This window comes from Anoplopoma fimbria, chromosome 20 (assembly GCF_027596085.1).
Source record: "Anoplopoma fimbria isolate UVic2021 breed Golden Eagle Sablefish chromosome 20, Afim_UVic_2022, whole genome shotgun sequence".
Classification (NCBI taxonomy): Eukaryota; Metazoa; Chordata; class Actinopteri; order Perciformes; family Anoplopomatidae; genus Anoplopoma; species Anoplopoma fimbria.
Window position 1 is genome coordinate 22,743,570 of NC_072468.1, and position 24,216 is coordinate 22,767,785.

At 41.5% G+C, this 24,216-nt stretch overlaps 1 protein-coding gene across 1 annotated transcript in view; it reads right to left on the bottom strand.

Annotated features, from left to right (window-relative positions):
• Positions 1–1,413: 1,413 nt before the first annotated feature.
• mtmr11 (myotubularin related protein 11) overlaps positions 1,414–24,216 on the bottom strand; it is a 32,617-nt gene continuing 9,814 nt past the window's right edge. The window contains exons 3-17 of the mRNA XM_054622014.1: positions 19,766–19,902; positions 19,509–19,578; positions 18,599–18,738; positions 18,025–18,109; positions 15,697–15,844; positions 15,366–15,453; positions 14,199–14,287; positions 13,300–13,427; positions 11,741–11,819; positions 11,058–11,128; positions 8,475–8,647; positions 8,060–8,230; positions 7,591–7,800; positions 6,235–6,552; positions 1,414–3,791 (exon numbers count right to left, since the gene is read on the bottom strand). Coding sequence (XP_054477989.1) covers positions 3,327–3,791; positions 6,235–6,552; positions 7,591–7,800; positions 8,060–8,230; positions 8,475–8,647; positions 11,058–11,128; positions 11,741–11,819; positions 13,300–13,427; positions 14,199–14,287; positions 15,366–15,453; positions 15,697–15,844; positions 18,025–18,109; positions 18,599–18,738; positions 19,509–19,578; positions 19,766–19,902 — 2,372 coding nt within the window. The 3' untranslated portion in view covers positions 1,414–3,326. The remainder of the gene's footprint in view (positions 3,792–6,234; positions 6,553–7,590; positions 7,801–8,059; positions 8,231–8,474; positions 8,648–11,057; positions 11,129–11,740; positions 11,820–13,299; positions 13,428–14,198; positions 14,288–15,365; positions 15,454–15,696; positions 15,845–18,024; positions 18,110–18,598; positions 18,739–19,508; positions 19,579–19,765; positions 19,903–24,216) is intronic.

Here is a 24,216-nt window from a genome sequence, read left to right on the forward strand (position 1 = left end):
AGAGTCCCTCAAGGTGTTCCTGAGATATCTTATTCACGAGAAAGGAATGGACGTGGATTTGAGGAAGCATAAATATGTCGAACTCTCAGAGCCAATCATGAGGTCTTTAAATGTCTGAATATGAGTCCAAAAACTCATATTCAGTTTGACATTAAATAAATCAGAGAAAAGCAGAACATGATCACATTTGAGAGGCTGTAACCAGCCAGTGTTGATTTAATAATAAACAAACAAGTCCATATCGCTGCAGCTCTACAGCGTGTGACTGTTTTGTCCTTCACATCCTGACTGCTCCCTTCTCTCTTTTTTTTTCTCCAGGTCTCCCACCAAGCAGAGCTCCAGCCAGGCCGGCAGCCTGGAGAGCAGCTCCCTGACCGGCTCCCTGTCGCTGGGCCCCGACCTGCCGCACTGCCAGGGCTGCATCACCTACGAGGCCCGCCTGAAGCGCCTCTCCTGCGGACACCTCTACTGCGACCCCTGCTGCGACCAGATCGTCAACCTGGCCTTCGAGGACATCGAGGGCCTGTCCGACTACCCCTGCCCCATGTGCAAGTCCATCCGCCAGCTGGGAGGCCTCGGCCCGTCATCCTCCGGGTACTTCTACGGGCCCGACGGCATCCTGCAGCAGGATCAGTGTGCGGGGAAGGGGCACGGGAGTCGATGGGGGTGAAGGTGAAGCTCTATCATGGGGGAGAGATGTAGACTCTCTTTCTGATGTTATGACTCGGTTGCTTTTTAATGCGCTGCCACTGCCAAGAAAGATAACGTTGTAACATGAACTGCAGCTAAGGGCCACTTTACTTTACTCCGTCTCTCTTACTCTGTCGTCCGTGGTTTTCAGGTGAAACGTGTGAGAATGCATGAGACTAACATCCGTAAGTTTAAAAGTGCCAAAATGAATTTCAATACATGGAAAACTTGCTCGTCATGTTAACAACTTTCTGTCCTTTTTTTCCCCCAAAAGTGTGGTGAAACAACATAGTGAGCCAGAAAAACAACTGTCATGTTCTGAATAGCGTGCAGGTTTTCTGCATAAAAAAAAATCAGTTGAAACAGTGAGTTTGATTCTACTGAACATAATGTTGGAATCTGGCGAGACTAAACCAGAGCTTCACATGAGCTAACTGTGCTGTAGATATTTTGTACATTCAACATTTCCGAGTTCTTACTTTGTACATTTCCTGTGAGAGTATCGAGCGTTTTGCATATGAATTCTCAAAGTTGTTTTTAATCTAATTCAACATATCACGCAAGGCAGTTGGATTTAAAATGACATGTAAAGTGCCATGCTGCTTTTTAAGTGTCCCAGATCATATGTAAATATTTATTTTGTTAAAAAATAAAGTTTGTGAGCTGTGTATGAGAATGTTTTATTTTCATTTTTGTGGCACAGATTATGAACACAGTGGAGAGTTTATCAACTGATAACACTTTTTTTTATTTATCAGGCTCAAAACATGCTGATACAAAAAATATGTACATCTGGCAAAAATGAAGTGGTGCTCGTACCAAAAACATTAAATTATACAACGATACAGACCGACAGGCGTAGCAGAAGATCAGATACGATATTCTATGTGACAGGATAAAGATTACCATGTGTTTTGTTTTAGTTTTTTCTACACGGAAGATGAGCCAATGCATTGGCATCACACCTGGAAAAGCCGATATCAATGTGCCTTGATATTGATGTGATGAATATTTACAACAATTTAATAATTCATAGTGCTATCAAGTGAGGTACCGTTTTGACATGAGAGAAGCTCGGCATCAGACAAACATCTGACAATTGTTATCCAGCCAAAAAACAAAATTTAGAAAAAACACTCGTCTTCAGATTCATAATTTCATTCGTCCGAGGGGGAATGACGCCACTGCATCTACTCGACACCCACATCATGCGAACGACAACCTGTTATTCTTTAAAGGCGCAGGACCAGATAGCTCCCTCTGTGCTTTTAAATACAGTCAGACACTTCCTAGTCCTTGACCTAAATGCTGGCTGCATACTAATACACCTCCGGACAAAAAGAGAAAAACAGGAGAAGTAAACACAGGAAGAAATAAGCTTCCCTTTGCTTCCAACACTGGTACCTTCTCAAGGTACGGCAATGAAAAGACAGAATAATGTTTGTGTTATTCAATTCCACCACAAAATGATGGAGAAATTCCCAAAACAATACTAAATTTGGTAAGAAATAATTCAGAAATCACACTTCTCTTCATGTATGACATCAACAAATTGACCAATAATTGTCAAAAATACTTAATACTATAATAAAAATGAAAGTTTAGAAAGGATTATATAACTAAAGCCCTGAAATCATGTCGGTCATGCAGGAACTGAGTTAGACTGCAGTAATACGCAGCTCCTGTAGCCACATCCAGACTAACACTCTGAAAAATTAGGCCTCTTGCTGCTCACAAGCGTGAATGCAAGTGGAGAGATATGAGAGCGGTACCAAAATAGCTCTCATGCCCTAAATCCCACTTTAAAGTCACCGGCCGCAGCGCCTGCAGTCCAAAAATGACAGTTTTCAAAAATGATTGTTGTTTCAAACGATGTTGTACTTTTATATTTGAAGCCGAGATACAAATTCTGAACTTTGCACATTAGCGTGACATAATAAAGATCTAAAGAGCTAGTTGTAAAAAAAAAAAAAAAAACAACAAACGAGACATGTAGTCACACAGATCAGATCCAGTGAGACAGATGTGTCTATTCACTGGCATGTGTCCTCTCAAAGTGCCCTTAAGAAACCGCCTTATCACACCACTATCTGAGTCCCATTTTGGATAAGAAGCTAAAAATGGAAACTACAAGCTCTCTGTCTTTCTTTAAGGGTGTCATGGCGTTTTACAAAAATGTGTCATGACAGTTTCTGCTGCGTTTCAAGATACTGTGCTTCTAAAGTTCTGTTGTTATACATTGTTTAAGCATCTACAGCAATTTCTCTTTTTGTCTTGGATATATTTCATCAAATGGAATATTGAAGATATTCTTTACATTTATACAAAACACTTGTCACATTTTTGTAATACAGTACAGACGAGGCGTAGCAGAGTTGGGAGCGCATGCACTGATTATTTCATACTGTTGCTGTTCACTGCGGGGGCCACCTAAATGGTTTTTTAAATCACCTTATAGTTAATCAAATATGGTTTGATAGGAAACACACGCCTGGGTTTCCTCTGTACATGTTACCAGTGAGAGATCAGAGAGGTCAGTTTCATATTGTGCAGGCAGGTGATTTGCTGATAGCACCGGGTCTAAGGGTGAAACGGTCTGTGTCGTATCTGAGGAGAGTTAAGACGAGGACCAGATCTCAGGACGCTATGGAGGACCCGTTGCTCTTAGGCAGCTTGGCATTATTGGGTGCTGGGTAGTAGCGCTGGTCAGGACGGGCCTCTGCTACGGAAGAGTGCCCAAACAGGAACGTGTGCTTGTTGCCGCCGCCATTGTCTTTGTGGCCGTGCCTGGATGGTGGAGCCGAGGCGGGCGGAGGAGCCCTGGAGGTCTGGTGGTTGGTGGAGGTAGGAGGGGGCGCCGCTCTGGGAGCCGCTCTGGGCGCCGCCGTGCTCTGAGGCCGCGATGATGGGAAGAGGAAGGTGCCGTTGTTGGTGTTTTGGTTCAGGTTGGTGTCGGTCCGCCGGGGCTCGGCCGTCTTGGTGGGCGGGTTCGGATCCGTGCTGGTGGACGCTTGTGCGAGCTTGTCTTTGAGCTGCTGCACCTCCCGGGCCAGCCGCTCCACAGGGTGGGGGTGGTTTGCTGAGACGGGGTGGGAGAACGCCTGAGGACGGAAGGAAACATGGTTGATTTCTCTCTCACTGGGTGGCCATCAACTTAACTTCTTCAGCCTCATTGCTCACACCAGAGGGGTCTTAGGAATTATCACTTAAAGTCGAGACAAAAAAAAACAACAACCTTTTAAACTCTTTTAGATCACATCCCCTGTCATGTTGTGGCCCCATTTAACAATAAATACAAAAAATGATTTTCCTTATATGCTTATATCAAACCAGGCAGCAACCTCCGTTCTGAGAAGTGAATTCAATGCAGAAGGGAACTTCTGTCCATCAGGGTGCGACTTCTCTGGTTGCAAAAAGAAGTCTATGAGAAAATGACTCTACTTCTCACTGGATTTATTACCTCAGTAAATACTGTAAACATGAGTTTATGGTCTGAATAGCTAGTATAAAGTCTTGTTCAGTACAGCATGATGCTCATTTTGTAAATTATGATCCATTTAGAGTAAATAGACCATAAAGCGTCAGAAAAAAAGGGAAGGTAGGGAAGTTGTAGAGTACTGAGAGGTGAACTAACACATTGTTTGTTTTGTTTAAAACAACACAAAAATTGAATATCGCCATCCCATTTAAAGGTGCAGTGTTTGTGGATTTGTCGGCATCTAGTGGCGAGGTTCCAGATTGCAACGGACTAAAACTTCTCCCATGTGCGAAGCCCGAACGAAAACTACGGGGGCTGTCGTGAAAACACAAAAAACGGAAATGCCTCATCTAGATCCAGAAAAACAACATTCAGGTTTTTTTGTTGACTGTGTTAGGGAGGTGTACAGTATTTCTTTTTTATTCTGTTATAAAATGTATAATGTATAATGTATACATGCGAGATGTTTGGTGTCGTGTCTAGACGTTGATACAACTGTGACAAGGCAAGAAAACTGCCAACAAACACGTTAAAACAAGACTTAGATTTCTGCTCCAGTTCTCCGGGTAAAGAAACTAACTGGAGTTTGTTTGAGAGTTGAGCTGTGCAGAGGTTCCCAAGCAGAGTGATTTGTGAATGAATAGATATCTTGTGTCATTGCCGCTTAGAGAAAAAGACAGAAATGGGTTTTTGTTGGCCTGGGGAGGCACTTTAATGGTGTGTGAAATTGTAGGGGAAACACTTGAGTTGCACAGACAAACACAATTGACTCTACTCTCTCTACACTGTTCGGTGTTTTAGCAGTTTGATAGGTTTAACTTGTTCCTCTGCAGCACCCATGTAATAGAGGACTGCATCCACCCACACGGCCCTCCACTATTATTGACATCACCGCGGGGACGCAGATAAACGCGCTGTTGCACAAACATCACAAAGGCCGCACCGCCTCCGTATTAGGAGTTTGTCGATCGACAGCTCAATCTAATCTGCACATCAAAGAGACGCATCTCTGAAGTCATGACGTGAGAGGATGTAACGCTGCAGATATGTGGAGCCTTCCGGAAGTTTTGTGGGCCAAATTTAATTAAAAATAAAATGATGTGGGGGATGTCGCATACTTGACAAACCCAATGACGCATCCGCACTTACACTGACACTCAAGCCTGCAATAATTAAGCTAGACAGTTGGGTCATTAGTGCTGCCTATCTGATGCATATTTTTTTAAATATATATTGGGCCTTGAATGCATGCCTGAAAAAAAATCTACTTACATTATTATCTAAATACAAAATGTCAAGTAACCCTGATTTTGTAAGAACATCAAATAATCAGCCCAACCCTGAACAGTTCCTTCCAGCTCACTTTTAATGATTTGAATGTCCTTGTGTTGGGTAAAAAAATATATATATATCTTCTTTGAGCTAGGTGGGAATTTGTAAATTCAGGAGGCTGCAAAAAAAAAAAAAAAAGCAGAAATACTCAAAAAAAACATTAAAATTCAGCTGTGTAGTTTCGAATATATCACCCAGTTGAAAGGTATCTCTAGTAGCTCTTTGATGAGTGTGTTTTAGTGAGGGGCTTAAAACAGTTGAGTTCTGTGACAACGAGGCATTGGCTTCACAGATCATTTTTGTTTGGTCAGAATAATATCATTATTGTCTCTTCAGGAGAATTCATGATAATAATAGAAAAGAGAAAATAAGTGGTTTCAAAACCTTCTGACTCCTTAAAACAAAGCAGCATCTAGCTGTAGCCCATCACAAACAAAAGCAAAAGTGTGGACAGTTTAACCAGGAAGTGTTTTTTCCTGTCTCATAATGATTCATTCAGATGATTTTTAGAGGTCTGGAGAGGTCAAAAAGAAAAAGAAGAAAGTGCAGCAGTGTGTATATATATATATATATATATATATATATATTCTTATCATTATAGACCGCAAACCAAAAAAGTCAGTTAACACAAGTTTGATGGTAATCTAAGTATATGGCGCTACGCTGACTGTTCCTGATTCACTCTCATTCTTATTTAAGTATTCCAAACCACCTATGGGACAGTTCCATCGTACCTGTGCATGGAGCGCCCCCCGGAGGTAGCACTCCTTCCACAGGCCCATGCAGGGCCCCACGAGGAGAGGCAGTAAGGGCTCGTAGGGGTCAAGTGGTCCTTGAGGTCCAGAGGTGGAAGTGAGGCCCTGGGGAAACTCAGTCAAGGCCCAGGCTTTCAGCAGCCTCTCAAGGCCCGGCACGTTCTCGGAGGACGCCGCCCTCCGGTGGCTCTTCTTGTAAACGCCCGAACTGCCGCCGCGCCAGGGAAGCAGGTTGGCCGGACAGGAGAAGATTCCACGAGAGAGGAGGAAGACTGAGCCGGGGATGGTGTCAGTCAGCTGGTGGGCAGATATGGGAGGAAAAGCTACAGTCAGCCAAAACTTACTACTTACTAAAGTAACCTAACTATTGAATTCTATAGGTTTCACTCACAGTAACAAGCTAATGTGGTGTTCTGTGGGTATCAACCATGTGACATGAAGTGTAAAGAGAATGTACTGTAGGTATGTATTTAAAAAAGAATTACTAAACTTCTCTATTTCACTGTTTTGCACTCCTGTTACCAGAGAAGAGCACTAAATCTGTGAACTTAGCAGATCTTTGACATCATCATGTTCAGCCTCTTCCCGAGGAGTCAATTCGAAATGAATGCATGTTTTATTACTACCACAAGAGGGCGCAGTGGCTTGTTTCAAATACTGAGTCAGCTCAGTAAAGTCAAGTTCACGCCACAAGACTTTCATAGTCGTCAGATCGCTGTACTGTTGACAGGACGCAACCTGCTATCTTGTGATCAGGGGGCCTTGAAGTCGTTGTGGTTTTCACACTTCATGACTGACTGGTAACAGTGACTCACACATGACAAGATCTTTCATCAGAAGGAAAAAAGAAGGCCTGGCAGTCCAAACTACGTTTTGTCACAAAAACAAGCGCGAGAACTGACACTGGCGTAGTCGTGCCTGTTGATGATGTTGTTGGCACACGTGTTTACTATTTAAAGCCCGCTTCCTCTTTTTGCAACAACGTTGGACCTTGTTGCAAATGCAACACATACAGTTAAGTTCCTTCTATTACAAGTGACCCCCTCCGGCAGTTTACCGCCTCAATATAGCCGGACTTCAGTTCTTTCCTTTATTCATCAGTGAAGATTTTCTGTTAAAACAATTGGTTTTCTAGCAATATTATAATGAGCATCCATTGTTTAGATGCAAAACAGTTGGGATCTAAACAATCAAATGATACATTTTATGTCAAAAGCCACAAAGACATTAAAATCCCAACATGACATGCTCTCTGGAATCAGCCATTGTTAAACCTAAAGATCCCCCCCCCCATGGCCACTAGAGGGTGTGTTGCATCAGAAAGGAGTTACCCACCCTGTGTGTGTCTGGGTTGGTGTTGAGGTTGCCGTTGAGCAGCGGCTGGAGAGGAGGGATCGGGGGGACGGGTTGGGTGAAGCGGTCTCGTCTGTGCTTGCTGTACTGCAGAGACCAGTCCCACACCGAGGGCAGAGGGGGGTCAGAGGGGTCCGAGGAAGAATCCACGTCTCTCCAACCATTGACTGGTGTGTAGGACTGCCCGAGGTTCTGGGTAGAGGAGGATAAACATTTTGAACGTTTATGTTTATGTCAAATCTTCTTTCTATGCGTCAGTGTTCTCATATATTAGATTCAGGGTAATGGGGATTTGTCTAGGTCTGTTTTTTTCATGATTAAAAAAACTGAAAATTAAACAGAGAGTATCACACAGATCCAGAAATATCTCTACATGTTGGATTGCCTCTATTACAATAATGACACAATAGAGTTGCCAAAATACTAAAGCCCCCTCTCAGGTGTCCAGTACCTGGGAGCGCTTGCATCTCTCTCGCTGGCTGTTGGCCAAGAAGCTGGAGAAGAGTGGCAGGTGGATGCTGTCGTGCAGGGCCAACAGGAAGTCATCTGTCAGCTGGAAGCGAGAGGGAAACTGGGACAGGAGCTGCCAAACACAGTCCAGGAAGAGCAGGAAGACGGGAGCCTGCAGGGACCGAGAGAGAGAAGAGAGGGGGAGAGGAGTTAGCGAGTAAATCAACTTTATTTATAGCGTCTTTAGCTACACAAGCTTAACAGGTGCACATAAAACAATACCATTTAATAAAAACAATCATTTCAGGCAAAACAATGGGAAATAAAACATATATAAAGACAAATGAAACCATTATGTACGACTCTATATCTGCATATTTAAACTTGTGATTGTCACTGGCGATGCCTCCTCTCACCTCCTCCTTGTCGTTGTCGCGGTGGTAGTTGATGCGGCTGTAGAAGCGGTGGCCGGCCATCACCCACTCCTTCTGCACCAGGCTCTGGAAACCGTGCTGGGTCCGACAGTGGGGGTCGCACATCACCTGCACCAGGCTGGACACCACACAGCCCATGTCCCGGTCGTCCGCCTCTGTAGCGTATAAAAACAACGAAAGGTCTTCAAGCGTTTATGCTATTACCTGACCTTCATTTTACATCAACATGCTGGAGAGGTGTTACCTTGAACGGCAGCTGGATTCTCACAATACTGCCGTTTTATTTTTTTTAATGCATTTCTAAATATTAGTAATGATCATGTTAGCAGTACTTGTATTCCTATTGCATTGCGAAAAAATCCCTGTGGCTTTATTAGTGTACAGATTCTCTTGGAAAATTGTGATGAGCCACTTTGATATCATTTACAGACAGAAGCTCAATTGTGTATTGAGGTCAAACAGTTTTCAATTTTAGAGCACCACTACGGACAAACAACCCTTTCATTTACAACCACCATTTAATTCTGCTCTTACTCTCCTTCAGGCTTATTCTGTTGGACAAAAGAGAGAGGGAGAGGGAGCAATAGGCAAAGAAAAGGCCGATTGGACAGACCTGCAGATAAAAGTGATGATAAGATAAGATAAGATAAGATAAGATAATCCTTTATTAGTCCCGCAGCGGGGAAATTTGCATGATAGATGAATACGAAGGAAAAAAAAACAGTGCGAGGCAGAACAAGAGAAAGAGGAAGAGGCATGTTGAGAGACCAAGTTGTTTTTGGGCTAATGTAGTGAGTCATTTCTGCAGAGGGATATTTACGGCTGACCCAGCCAGAGACAGATCTGCTGCATCAAAGAGACTTGGAGAGCCACTGATATATAAACGATTTTAAAGCCCGGCCTCATGTTAGGTCGCTTACAGCTGCAGAGCAGAAGAGAAAGTCAAACACCAGCAGAAAGTTGTAAACATCCTCCACTGAAAACGGCCATTGTTTGAGTCAGCAGAGTCGGGTCTATCTCTGGGTGTTTATGAATCCACTACAGGAAGCCAGACCAGATGATAAGGAATCAACAACAGCCTACTGTCTGTAAAGTGAGTCATGAAATGGAATCTACTGCAACATATTATCTCTTAAAATCATCCTTCTTTTCAACTGTTTAGTCCCGATTCCTTCACTGTTAGACACATCTACAATACAAGGAATCAGAACAACAATAACACAACAAACCAAAAGCTGAAGATGTACAGACGGGAGCTCCAGCCAGACACTCTGAGGTCACCCTCACTGCACGTTTGGGTTCGCCTGGTCTGTCCAGTAGCTTTCCCCGTCACCTGATCCAACTGCCAGGTTGAGATCAGTTGACACCTCTACTCCACAACAAACAGCAGCCAGCATTTTCCTTGTCTCGACACAAAGTCACATAGAGGCGACTGTCTTGTTCTAAGGGGGGGAAACCCCAACAAAGCAACATTCAGACACGGCCTGTGGAGTATCCCCAGGCAACGCCAGAAACAAATCCACCCCATATCAATCCAGCAGTATGGAGCAAGGGACGGTGCTGTGTGAAGATGAGCCAAGCTATATTTACAGTTGGTGCCGCTCTACCTCTCACAGTAGCTACGTCTTCTTCCTGCTCTGGTACAATTCATTTTTGTTGTTATAATTATCTCCAACAGAAGGATCATTGGATCCGTCGGGTGTGTGCATGCGTCAGTGAGTGAGTGTGATCCTCTGTGTCTGTCCACAGCTAGTCTCGCATTATGCTGCAGCAAACTGCTAAATATTTTGGGTGCTCATTTATGACTGCACGCTTAAGTACCATCTTGTGGTTGTGGTGCCTCTAAAGTTTCTCAGATTTTTTTTTTTTGCCTTTTTTAAATCAAGCATTTCACTGCATGCTGACTCCTCACTCACTAGTCTTACAGGCCTTTCACACAGAACACGGCAACAGAGCCACTGTGCTGTTAAACACATTATTTCCAATGGCTTGCGTGGCACCACAACGGCTTTTTCCCCCGTGCAGGCCATTGGTGTCTGGATGGGTGATAAGCCAAATGTGGGTTGTAATCATTCAATCACACAATACAGAAGTGCTCGTTGCAGACAGACCTGGTGGAGACCTGCGCTCTACGGAGTGCACCTTTTCTATTCATAGGTAGATATAGAACATTATGCAAGAGTGCAATTTGCAGGATTTGCTTAATGTTCAAAGTTAATATTTCCCATTAACCTTATATACGAAGGTTTTGAGATAAACTTAAGTCTTCAATAATATGTTTTAAATGTCATGTGATCAATCATTTCCATGAGGTGGATGTCATATTTCATATATGTCGTCTATCTCGCCTTTCATACGCAAACACAACAGATGCAGCCTGGTGTTACCGTGTTCTTCAACGCATGGAGGCCTATTGACAGTGTGCATGTAGGCTCGGTGGAGTGTGCTTGTCGCCGGTACATAGCTGCTTCAGGGCAAGCCCTAATGTGGGATTAATGAGAGGGAGGCCCGTGAATAATGAATGGATTGAATAATATGAGCCGGCGTCCGGGTCACGTGACTCACCTTGCAGTGCCACAGTCAGGTGACCGCCACGGAGCAGGCAGGCAACCTCCGAAGCTTTCCTCAGACAGGCCCTGGGGACAGAGCGGCAGGTGAAATATATTAAACCAGATTCATCTTAGTATGTTCACGAACACAGCGATTACATCACAAATATGCCTCAAAAATAATGTAAATACTTGGAAATATAATAAACTATTTTTAACACAACTAACGTTATAATTTTGGTTTAATTTTTCCTTGAAATCACTTTAACTACTGATCCTTCTCTTAAGTTTTACTCTTGCATAAATACACAAATTAACTGATGTTTCCATTGAGTAAAGCTAATTACAATTATTTTTTCTACATAAACAAATCAGTAAATAACTAGCTCCACGGTTATGCACATTGGAGAAAAATGTCAGGGTTTCCTTATCAAGGATGGTGCATTTAACAAACAAACAAACAAACAGTAAATTAACCCCAAGTGATCAGTAAGCTGAAAGCTTTGGATGAAATTAAATATGGTACTTTAATTATATTAAGTCTTTAGTTCAAGGATTTTACATGCCTCTTGATCACAGCCCTTGAAATGAACAGTTTGACAGCACAAGTTTAACAATAAATACCCATGGGTGGAAGAACCTGATAGCTTTTTGTTATGGATGACATGGATTGCCAGACATGCCAATCAGAGCTGTTACCTGATGTAGTCCAGCCAGTGGGTGCTTTCCAGGGTAGAGAGCCATTTGTCGTCAGGCACTGACACAGATGTGGAGATATCTAGAAGCCAAAACAGATCGTGTTCAGACATGACGTATTTCTACAAAAACTTGTCTTCTTCTCTCAAGACATGCTGTTTGTCGAAACATAAGTAAGTGCACATTAAAAATCTTTGATTATGAGCATTACTTCCAGGCCTTAGAGTTCATTTTTCAAAAAGCTGTATGCTCATATCACAATGTAATGCTTACATTTCAGTTTTTTTCTGTTTATTAGAGTTTTACCCAGAAATCCAACTTCAAAAATAGTCAATTTAACAACGCGACACTGAATGTGTTCAACTTTCATTGAAATCAGGACATTTTAATACGTAATGCTGGAGTCTAGTTGTTACCGACTGAGAGCAGAATTTGTTATTTAAAACATAAGATTGAACAACTATTTCAAACCAATAGAAAAGGTACCTCCTCAAAATAAATCATCCCCGTCTTGAATTCAAATCCACATAATCTGATACAGATTAGCCTTTAATACAATCCCCAAAGTCTATTTTCATTTCCTATCTAGTTGTTGTGAAGACCCGAAGCCCACTGCCAGTAAACCAAGGACTCTGAGCTGTGAAGCACTCACCCACAAAAGACAAAACACTGAGCTGACAAATGTGTGAACCGTGATGATCGTTGACCTTTACACATTGTCCCTGTGCAAAGAGAATGTCTGTGAATGTGTGTATGTGAGGTCAGCGTTTCAGTTCCAGGGCCAGTAGGTGTAGATGACCATGAGTTTTTGTCATCTCTCTGTTTACTCAACCATGGAATGTGCCGTGTGTGCCTACATGTCAAAAACAACAATAAAGGCCATCTCGTAAAGCCTGTTTTTAGCTGCAACTGTTGGAGTTTCAGACCCAAAAACAACTCTGCAAAACAGTGATGTAATTATATATTTTTTAAATGTACAAAGAAAGGTAGGAATTTTGTGGAAAATGTAAAGAACCTCAGTGGTTTGGATGACAAAATGACTCTTTGAATAAATAAGTGACTTAAATGCAGAATATGTAATTTACTGTTGTTATGGGTCGCTCATTCAAAGGACTTCCGGGAGGGGCTGTGAGCACAGCTGGATTAAAAAGACAATTTATGACAGCGTCTGGCAAAAACAACCACAACGCTCATATGGTGTATTAGTATGATGTATTGGTATGATGTATTTGATGCCAGTGACAGTCGACCAAATTAAACTGATCGTTGCATCCTTTAAAACTAGGGATTACTCAAAGTTTGATTATTGTTAGAATCATTTTGGATAATGTAATTGTTTATAGGCAGATAAGACACTTATTATATCTTAAAGTGAATGAATAAAATATATTTTTGTGTCAGGGACCCTTCAGACGCCTACCTTACTTGATAGAAGTCTATGTAACCAGTGAAAGATATGGACGCTTCATTCGTCACTAAATGCTGGATGTGATTTTTTTATGGCGTGCATAAATACATATTTGCTCAGATGTTGTGTGTGTGTGTACATGTCTTATCCCCACCTCCCAGACAGAGGGCGCGCAGGCGGCTGTGTGCCAGCTGGATATCTGCGGGCGAGGGCAGCTCCTCGCCCAGCTCCACCACCACACACAGAGACGACTGGCACCCAAACAGGATCATCTCCAGGTTTCTATGGAACACATCCTGCTGTTAGAACGCTGCCCCATCTGCAAACTTTGTAAACAAGTTATACGCCTTTCGGTAGCTTTTTAGTCACATCTCTGTGAACACTGGATCTCCAAAGACTTGACAGCTTGAAGTCAAATGCCTTTCAAATTCAGAGCACACTGTAAGATTTCCTCAGAAGTAGTTGGTTTCAATGTTACATCAGTACTAAAATCTCATTTATGCAAGTTCAGTCTGCTATTCTGACTGAATGCTGTATTATGTTGCTTTTAAACTGTAGTCTCAAGCTTCTTTAACAGCTCGCAGTAGTTAGGCTGTGGCCAGCGGATATTTTAGTGAAGACTATTTCAGCAGTTTGGTTTCCTGTATTCATGAAACTAACAAACACAACACTGCATCTTCTCTCCAGGATGATTTAAATAATCTGACTGCTAATTGTGGCTCAGAGGCAGAGAGAGGACTTCTTCCAACGGCTGGCGATGTGACTGAGCTACAATTAAACCTGTTATATGTGAATTGTAGGCAGATCGGGAGCTTAAATTAAAGTAAAAGTTAATAAAATTCAATATCCAGAATCGTAAAACTGATCTAATAACAACTCTGCCTGCCAGTGAACAAAATAAAGTTTCCCACAGCAGCTTTAAGGCGTGACTTCAAACCTGTAATTAGTTTACTGTAACACTGCTTTGTCTTGTGACAGTTACAGCCTGCAGTCAGCTAAATCGTCTCTCTCAGCACATTCACATTCACTATCTGGCAAACATCAAACACACACCTGATGTCGTCTTTCTCATGGTAGATGTTGTTCTGGAAACTGGCCATTCGCAGTAGATCGCTGCCTCGAGGGTGTCGCCAACACCAGCGCTGCAACACGGAACACAGTTTCACTCTCTTTAACAACACCTTCCACGTTGTTAAAGCTCCCCAAAGGCACTCCCTGCATCTGTGCTCATCTTGTAATTTGTCTCACAGGAATGTTAAAAGGAAACATGTCTAAAAGATGACTGCATCCTTCTATTACAATATATAATATACACTTGGGAAGGAAAAGGACTAATTTACATTTTTTTAATTTCTCAAGCTTGAAGTTTTGAAAGTCAGCGCCTTCTTCTTACAGCATGAAAATGCAAAGTCAAGCATGTAATGTTATTTGCATTTTAAGAGAGACAGCACAGTTGGTTCTGAACTGGAAATGTGTTTTGATCTCCAGAATATTCAGAGAGTGTTGTCCCTGAAGCACCTTTAAAATGTTTTGTGAGCAGCCCTACCGTTAATTACATTCCAAGTTTGTCTCTCAGTTTCTTGGTTTTGGAGTTAAAAATACAGGAATTATACATACAGGGTGGAGTCCAGGACCATTCAAAAATATATATATAAAGTAAGTAGAAAATGTATTCCAATAAAATGATCGTTTTTTGTATTAAATGGCCTTCAGAGAAAATAATATTTCATAGGATTGAGGCAGTTTACACATATAGTTGAGATAAAAATGATTAGATTACCCCAAAAAGAAACCTTTTGCATTTCTATATAACAATCCAATCATTGTTTCTTCCTGTAAAACAAAATACGACATGTGCTTCCTTAAACTAGTACCAACTAATTTAATCCAATAATATTATTAAATCGATCAATCAATGTGCAATTTTAGCAACAAGGGAGGTTTGTGTGGAGCCACAGTCCTCTGTAGCTCATGTCGCCATACATTCTAAGCCTGTCCACCTTTTAGCAGTCAAATCAAATGGAAAGGATTTGATTTCAATCTCTCTTTTGACTGTAAACTGCTTTAATATTCAGTTTCACTGGATAATAGTCACAGTAGAGAAGCTTAAGACCCTCTAAATTCTGTTCCACTGGGACTTTAATGAACAGATCTTAAACGAGTGGTGGTTGGTGAAGCGGCAGTTAAATACAAACATTTCTCAACACTAAGTGCACTCACAGGGATGCGTCCTTCATTGAAGTGGGCGAAGCTTTTCTTCAGCTCAGTGTCCAAAACCTTCTGTGGAACCACGATGGATCTCGGCAGGCTGACAGGAAACAGGAAGAAGGCACAGTTTTGGATGGATGAGATTTTTTATGTATTCAAAGAGCCAACAGCTTTGACCTTTCAGAACACATCAGTTGAGCAAACTGAGTTCTTTATAGGAGTTTAGACTTGACTTGATACCTGGGAAACGGATATACCATAATATACCACATTAAAACATGGCTTTAAAACACAACAGACACAAAGACGTGACGGTTATTTTTCACCTCGGGTGTGGTTTTACCTGGTGGACATCTCGAAGCGGTCGTTGACTGAGCTGACTCTCCAGCCAATTGCCCCGCATCTCTCCAGCTCTTGCTCCCAGTCTGAATTGGACTCGTACCAGTTCATGTGGGTGTTTCGTCGACGGTTGCTTAGAAACTGTTTCATTTCTGGAAGAAAAAAGAAACATCTCAATAATAGAAATGTGCAAATATTGTTTTCATGCTTGTGTCACTTTAAGTGACTAGACCAGGTACAGTGTGGGATGATATTGTGACTTTTTAATTATAATTTATACAAACACAGCATATCCATCTTGTTAAACAGCCTTTGAAATCTTTTTTAAAGAGAGGGATCAGGGGAAGCAATTTAGCAAAATGAGCCCAGTGAGCCCAGGTGTGGTATAAAGATACTGCAGTGGACTGATCAGAGAATAACTAATAGTGCACTACCTTTGTGTATTATGAAAAGGGCTGATACATTATTTATATAATTTTTTGAATGATTTCTGTTTCCAGCTACTCTTATGTGAAGATTGGCCAATATTCTCTCTTTTATATCATCGGTAACTGGATTTATTTGGGTTTTGTACAGTTGGTTGGAAAAAATAAGCAATCTAAAGATGAAACGTTGGACTTTGGGAGCTTGTTAAGGGCATTGTTCCCTATTTTATGACTTTTTTATAGACCATGATTGATCGTTAAAATGAGAAAATAATTAGTCGACCTTTATTTATTTTGGGTTGTTATTTTGCTGTCCCTATTTTTAATATGTTAAAAAAGTGTTTGCTGTTGATTTCAACCAAAGGCCAACAATTGGTTGCCAATTTGTTTTTTTAAATGGTTGCCAATGGCCACATTTTGCCCTTTGCTGTCTCTGATTGCAACCAAAGGCCAATAATTGGTTTGCAATTATCAGAAGTGGTTGCCAACAGCAACATGGCAACCACTACTGTTACGCCCTGAGATGTATTCAAAGAGAATAACAAGCTATTTAAAAAGGGTCAGAATCCTTTCAGCTACTCTACACAAAAATCTTAGTTCCACTGGATTGAATATATTTTATGTTAATAAAATGAAAATCACATCCGAGGCCGTGATTGATTCTTTTGGAAAATCACAATGTTAAAGTCACGTCTTCAACGCACTGACCCCACACTGGACACACTTGACCCCTGGGGCAGAGTTTATCTGTAGGTCATATAGCGTCTTGTTCCGGAGAGGGGGGGGCCTGCATTATTTATCCAACCGCTGACAGTCATCCACAGCCTGGTCAGCCTGGCGTGGCTTTAACATAGCATAATGTATTGTACAGACTGGCTCATGTTACTCTATATGGTCGTGGGGAACAGCCAGTGGCTTAGTTACAACCGGGCATAATGGTAAAGAGCTTTTATTTTATTATTAAGATGTAAAGTGTTTCCTATTTGCTGACACAGCTGGATTCCCTCTCTCTGATAGCACAATATTACATTTAATTACTGCGGTTTAATCTTTCATAAATTGAGGCTTTCAATCGCTGTCAAAATGAGCCCATGAAAATGTTATTGAGCCTCACTTTCAAACCACTCAAGAGATTTCCTCACATCTGGGCATGGTTTCAAAGACAGCATTTAATGCGAGCATCATATTAGACGAGAATGTTTCTATTTTTTTGCAAACCGGAGAGGATGTGAGCTTTTGATGTCTTTCTGGTCTGCACAGAAACCATTATGTTTCCTGTTTAATATTCTTCTCCGGTCTTAAGTTGTAACATCATGTCCTGATGGTACGGCGCAAAGTACACATAGATAGAAACAAAAAAAAGATGAAACAGAGGTGAAGTCTTGTGAAAATGACAAGCAGTGTTTTTTTGGGAACATTCTGTCCCTGGAGCTAGTGAGGGTGAAAATACAAGTGAGAACAGACTTGATGAAAGGCTCATCGGGAGAACAACCTTGAAGCCTCTCAAAAGCAAGTACGGCACATGACTGACACATTCGGGCTGCGTCTTTGATTCTTGTGGGCATTTGCTTCTCACTTTCACAGAGCTGTTATTTCTATGAATATTCATCACAGTGAAATATGCACAGAAAAAAGAATGAATGTCATATTTACTGATAAATACTTTAGATCCTTTTCTACGTCATAAACATCCAAACATATTATTATTATTATTATCGTGAATCTAGTTTAACAAAGCAAAATGATGAAAAGGAAAAAAAAATATGTGTGCTATATTGAATACCCCTCTATGTCCTTGATGACTCAATATAGCTGCAGGATGACAGACAGACTGATGAGCTATTGGACCAGTGCCAGGGAGGGAATGCATGGTTGTGTATGGGGGGTGAATGCATTCATCTACTCACCTACACTCCCCAGGGCAGCGTTCTGGAAAGATAAAACTGACCCTGGTTTAGGAGGCTGGTAGGTCTTGGCGATGGTGTAGGTTATCTGAGGAGGGAAACCACAGTGAGCCCATCAACATGACAAAGGTCATCGGCTTTCAACAGCAATGCCCTGCAGAGTCGCATCAACGGTGTATGGCACAGATCAGCTTCTCCACGCAGAAGTCTTTAGGCTCTGAAATGACTCGTGGACAGTATGACGGTAACCAGAGCCTTGAATCTAAGCCAATAAACATACAGGCACAGGCAAATATTTACCAACCCTGGTGCACAAGTCTCTAGGAGAAGAATTTGGAAAGTGTGTATAAGAAGGCATAAAACGGGGCATACTGAAACACACAGGAAATTGACTTGATTAAAAAGAAGAACAAGAAAAAAACTGCATGAAATAACAGAAAACTAATAAATAGAAAGTTATTTGAAGGTTTTCTGCAAATTCCTGTTTTTGGACTTGGCAAACAAAAGTTCAGTGTTTAAGCCGGTGGAAGCTTAAAATAAGACTAAATTCATAAAGTCAGAGGATGGACACACACACCTCTATGACTTGTGCGTCAGGAGTGAGGCGGTCAAACAGGAAGCAGATGACTCGCAGGTCCCTGCAGTAAAGCACCAGCTCCTCTGGAGTGAACTTCAGCGAGGAGTTTGGAGTCACCAGCTTGGTCCTGTTTGGGCCCACTGCAACACAGAGGGGGAAAAAAAGTGATTACTAATTAAACATTAGACAGACAAATGGGTCAAGAGCCCAAAAACCACAGAGTACATACTTACAGTTTATGGGTGAGACCTAATGTATGTGACCTCTACTGGAAATAACTTTACCATGGAGCCAAAAACCTGCACATTATTTAATTATCTCACTTTGCATAATTACATTTTAGTAATGATGGGGAAGTGTCCTTATAACTTGTATTAACACACCATAGTTAGGGCTATTATGCAAGTTTAATAAACCTTAAAATCAAATTCAATATTTGATATTATTTATGGTCAGCATGTTTTCTGCAACAGCCAATATTTGCATTTAGTAAAAACCTCTCTAGTGGATTTTATTGGTAATGGAAGAGTCACATGCTGTGGTAATAACCCTCAGACAGGTGTTGGAAATCAGCAAATTCAGAAATCTTAACTTTTTGAATTCAAAACCAATTTAATGATAATGATATGCAATTGGTTCAGAAATGTAATCAAAAACATTTTTAACAAGCGATGAAACATGTCAGTTTCCTCTTATCTTCATTATAAGAAACATAAGTACTGTTTAATAAAATGTGATAGATTTCAAAATCTGATAGTTGTTTGCTGTAGACTAAACATTATCACAGCAAAAGGGAAAGATATACAGTATCCAACCAGACAGTGTCACATAAAAGTAAATACATCTCTTATGATAGCATTCTTTCTGGTCATGAGTAAAGAATGTGGGCATACATTAAGGTTTCACTCACCAACCACAACCTTCTCTATGGACGCCAAAGCCACATCATGATCTCCTAAAAGCACTGGATCTGCATTGTCCTGCAACATGAAGGTTATTTAAATAAAAATATATATGTACACATCATCACAATTTTTGCATTCTGTTAAATGTCCTATATGTATTTTACAATGTTGTCCTTTAAAAAAACAATAACGACACATTATTTCACCATGAAATAATATGAATAAGAGAATTTAATCAGCACAGCTGCTCAGAAGGACTCACGTCAGGTTTGGGACTGTCCTGGGGCACGAAGGCCACCCTGAAGTGGGTACAGAAGAGGGTCCCAGACACCCAACCCCTTCCTTCCCTGGCAGTCAACTTCTTCCTCACCATAACAGCCCGCTGAAGCACACACTCGCCTAGTGGGGGACAAAAGGGAGACGGAAAGCAGAGGTTAGAGGTTTGAATTTATGGGTGGTGTGGTGTTGTACATGTCTGATGAAAGGACATAACAACATGCGTATAGGTGGGGGCTCCACAGAGGATACAAAACAGGAAGTGAACAGAAAAACAAACGGCAGCTTGGAAGCTCAGCTATTGGGAGTGGGTGTAACAAATACCTTCAAACAAAAAGGTCAAGCTGTTGCTTATTGTTGCAAGTCCTCAGGCTACAGAGGACGAACAGGGCGGAGCAGGAAGAACAACCAAACAGCCGACTTACACATGACAGGGACTCTGGTTTGAGTTACATTACACTTATTTGTTTGCTGGTAAATACTTTCAGATTTACATATGGGTGAATTATCAAAAAGTGAAAAGTCACACGGTTTCTCTAAGGTACAGCTGTACATCCCCAAAGATGTTATCTATTTTAACCACAGGAAGTTATAAAAAAAACTGCATGACAAAATTCAGTGGATAATTTGTGAGAAATGTAATAATGTCCAATGGCCGCTAACAATAGTTAGGTAAGTATAGTATAAGGAAAGGTCAATGAGGGTCGATGACTCAGAGAAGGAGAGCACCTTTACCTGTATAGGCTACTTTAAATCTCTTTAATAAACATCTAGCTTTTGAGAAATGTCTAGCCATGCAAAAATATATTTCCCAGTTTTAATAGTTTGATATGTTGAATTCTATAGTTGAGCAGGACTTTATTAGTAATCTGCTGATTGAGACTGATGGATCCACATCATTCCTAAGTGGAGAGGAAGGTTGAATAAGCGTCTGAAATTCTAGGACAAAAGCTTCCAGAAACAAACTTTTCACCCCGAGAACTCTCCTACAAACAAACACAGATGTGAATAAACACTTTCAAAAGGGGAAAAAAAAGAAAACTGTTTCACCAGAACACACACACACACACACACACACACACACACACACACACACACACACACACACACACACACACACACACACACACACACACACACACACACACACACACACACACACACACACACACACACACACACACACACACACACACACACACACACACACACACACACACACACAGGGGTGAGACAGCACATTTCACACAGTTTCCCGCAGGAGTACAAAGCCTTTGCCAGCTAGACTGTGGGTTTCCATGGCAACAGAGTCCAGGTTAGGGTGGCTGAGGAAAAATGGACTTTCTGTCCACAACAAGAGTGTTTGGCAAGACACATGGCAAGGCAAATGTTTTGATATTGGCTCTAAAGACCGTGAAATAGACGAGGAAAGACTGCTGGTCAGTCCCTCGAAATTTAAAAAAAACATTCTGAGGGAAAACACAAAATTCCTTCACTGCACATGTGGAAGGAACTAGCTCAGCAATTAAAACCGAACATGACCAAAGAGCAGTCGGGCTACTTAGCGTAAAGAGTGTTTTGGGGGATAACAAAGCACAAACAGGAAGAAGACATTTTTACACATGAAGCTTGTTTATGCTGTGAGAGAAAGAGGATGAGGAGCCTTTACTTCCAACACCATAATTTGCTGATTGCACAAGAGGAGTTTAAATGTTAGGGCGTGCTCTGTGATTATGCGTATTCCCTTTAGCCTCTAAAGCACTCATGAAAACCCGATGCTGGACTTATCAATTAAATCCAGTCTAGCGACAGAGATTTGAGATGCTAAGTATCACAGTGAACACAAGTGAACCCTTGTTGTCTTTCTAAAAAGGACAATCTGGGGCTTTTCCGTGCCTCGTTTTAATGCCTCCCCTGGGTGCAACGGAGCCGAAAACATTCCTGTTCCTGCTTTGCAGATTTGGGAGCTGGGGGTAAAGGAAGAGGAAGACAGGCAGCAGAGGATCCTGGTCCCTAGCTGCACTCTTTGGTGAGACTCAGGGAGTTTGTGTTAGCAGGTGGTTCGGCCCAGAATGAGTCAGCTGTGAAAAGTGAAGGTGTTTTTTACGAGAATGTTGTCCTTTAATCACATAAAACATTTTATGTGCTTCCTGGAGAGCTACAGACAGAGTGTAACACTGTATGCTCTACGAAGGCAGTACCTTGTAGCTTCTTTCTGTCCGTTTATCATATTTAATTTATTGTTGTTGTTTTTTTTACTTTTTTAAAATTGATTTATTATACTTTTACTGTGTGATTACTTATTTATTATACCTGTTATGATCTTGTTTTTCTACTTATGTCTCTTATCTGTTTCTTTGCACTATCTACTCACTCTGTCGCTGTAATCATGCAAATGTAACCGTTGTGGGACTAATAAAGGATTATCTTATCTTATCTTATCTCTTAACCTCTATTCCTTGCAGAAAACTGCGTCCTTGGCCAAGTGGAGGAAATCAGTACAATTTAAAAACTGAGAAATGTTCTTGGTCTGTTTGAAATCGCAGAAAAACAGACTATGACTTAAATTGAGAATTTAATGCGTTCTGACTGCATTTTATGTGGATTTTGTGTACGCGAGAAACCAGATGTATATTAGATGAGACGCGAGCTTAATGTGCATTCTCAACCATCCCAAAATGCATTGCGGCGGCTCTTCAGAATGACCAATGGCAGACTGCGAGGCAAAAGGTTTAAATAATTCACTGATGGATAAAATTATGAATATGGCATGTGACATTAAGGCACAGCTAAGGGGTAAAGACGCAGGAGCTCACATATATGTTGAACTGAAGAAAATATATTTGACACTGAAATATACATTTTTCATTTAATGGCAGCTCAAACCAGTAAGGCTGTGATTGATATGGTCATTAGATGCAGAGAAGACGTATTGCTTGAGAATACTTCCATATGAACAGTCTGCTGCCTGGCATACTTAATCATTAATTTAGTAGGCAGTATGCAGATGAAGTAAAGCAGTATGTATGCAGTTCCCCATTTGGAACACAGTCCAAGACTAGACATCTTCAGGAATGTGTTAAATAAAGTATTTTAAAAGTGTTTGCATTCCTTACATGCCGTTAGGAAAAAATAAAGGATATTTAAAGGAAGTTTAAATTTGAGTTTTCCCCCTGTAAATGTTCCAGCTGCTTCTGTTGATGTTGTGGTCACTGATGAGGAGAGAGCGACCTGAAGAATCGGCCTGAGAAAATACAGCCGAGAGAGATTTCAACCACACGCTCTCAGTCTCAGTTTTATTTTGTTTTCATCCACATTTGTTCCTCATTTTCAGCTATGATGCATGCAGAGCGGAAAAGAAGAGAGAGAAAAGTCTGGCCTGGAGTTCAGACTATAATTTAACCGAGCACAAAATGTCCAGAAGACTGCACCTTTGACAAACTATAGCACAGAGAACCCCAAACCACAAACATTCATGTGACGCAACATCCACCAATGTTGACAACAGTTTCAAAATGGTGACGAGAAGTTAGGTCAGCCTCTCATGTAATACAACAGAAGGAAAACATGTCTGTGTCTGTGAAGTAGCTCTGTAGTATGCAGGTTACACTGTGATCTCTAGAAATGACAAACCAGATACATGTATGAAAATTGTCTCCAGACATATTTATTATTAGATAATTTAATCCTTTTTTCGTTAGCAAGAAATCGAAGCCCAAGTATACAAATATCCATGCTCTGGTCTCTTGTCCATCAATCAACGAGGCCTAACGCTGATTGACAGCCTTTTAATCCCACAGTAACATAAGACTGTGGAGAAAGGGGATCGTGAAGTTGCTCTGAAGGGGGTCCTGGACTCTTGGCATTGTGTGTGAATGGACAGTACAACCCCCTCCCCCCACTCGCAGCATTGAAAAGGTACATGATCCACCTATGGCAGCCGGAGCTGTCCTGACCCGTTTGCCCTCCCGCAGGCCGGCTCGGTTTCTGCGGTCCTGTGTCCCGGTGTCACATGAGAACACCCGTAGAACACCGAGCACCGCCCCGTCAACTACTGGGAGAACGGGACGACTTCTGCAAACGTATTTCTGATTTTGAGATTCCTATGGTTGTTCTTAACTTGTCAGTGGATCAAGCTTCAGCTCTTTTTTCAAAGCCCTCCCTAAATCCCCCCTCCCATGCAGCAATAGCACCACTGTGTTGTTATTGATATGAAAACACACACAAAAAAAACAAAACGCAGCGTGGACAGTTGATCCATCCTTCTGCAGAGTACGTGCATGAGAGAGAAAGGGAGAAAGAAAGAGAGAGAGTCCACAGGTGCAATGTGAGCCCTCTCACTCGGTGGGGTAACACTGACTCGCGACTCCTTTGTGTCTGAAAGTGAACTTGTTCTCACAAATTGTCTCAACACTTACTCCGCAGAACGTGCACAGA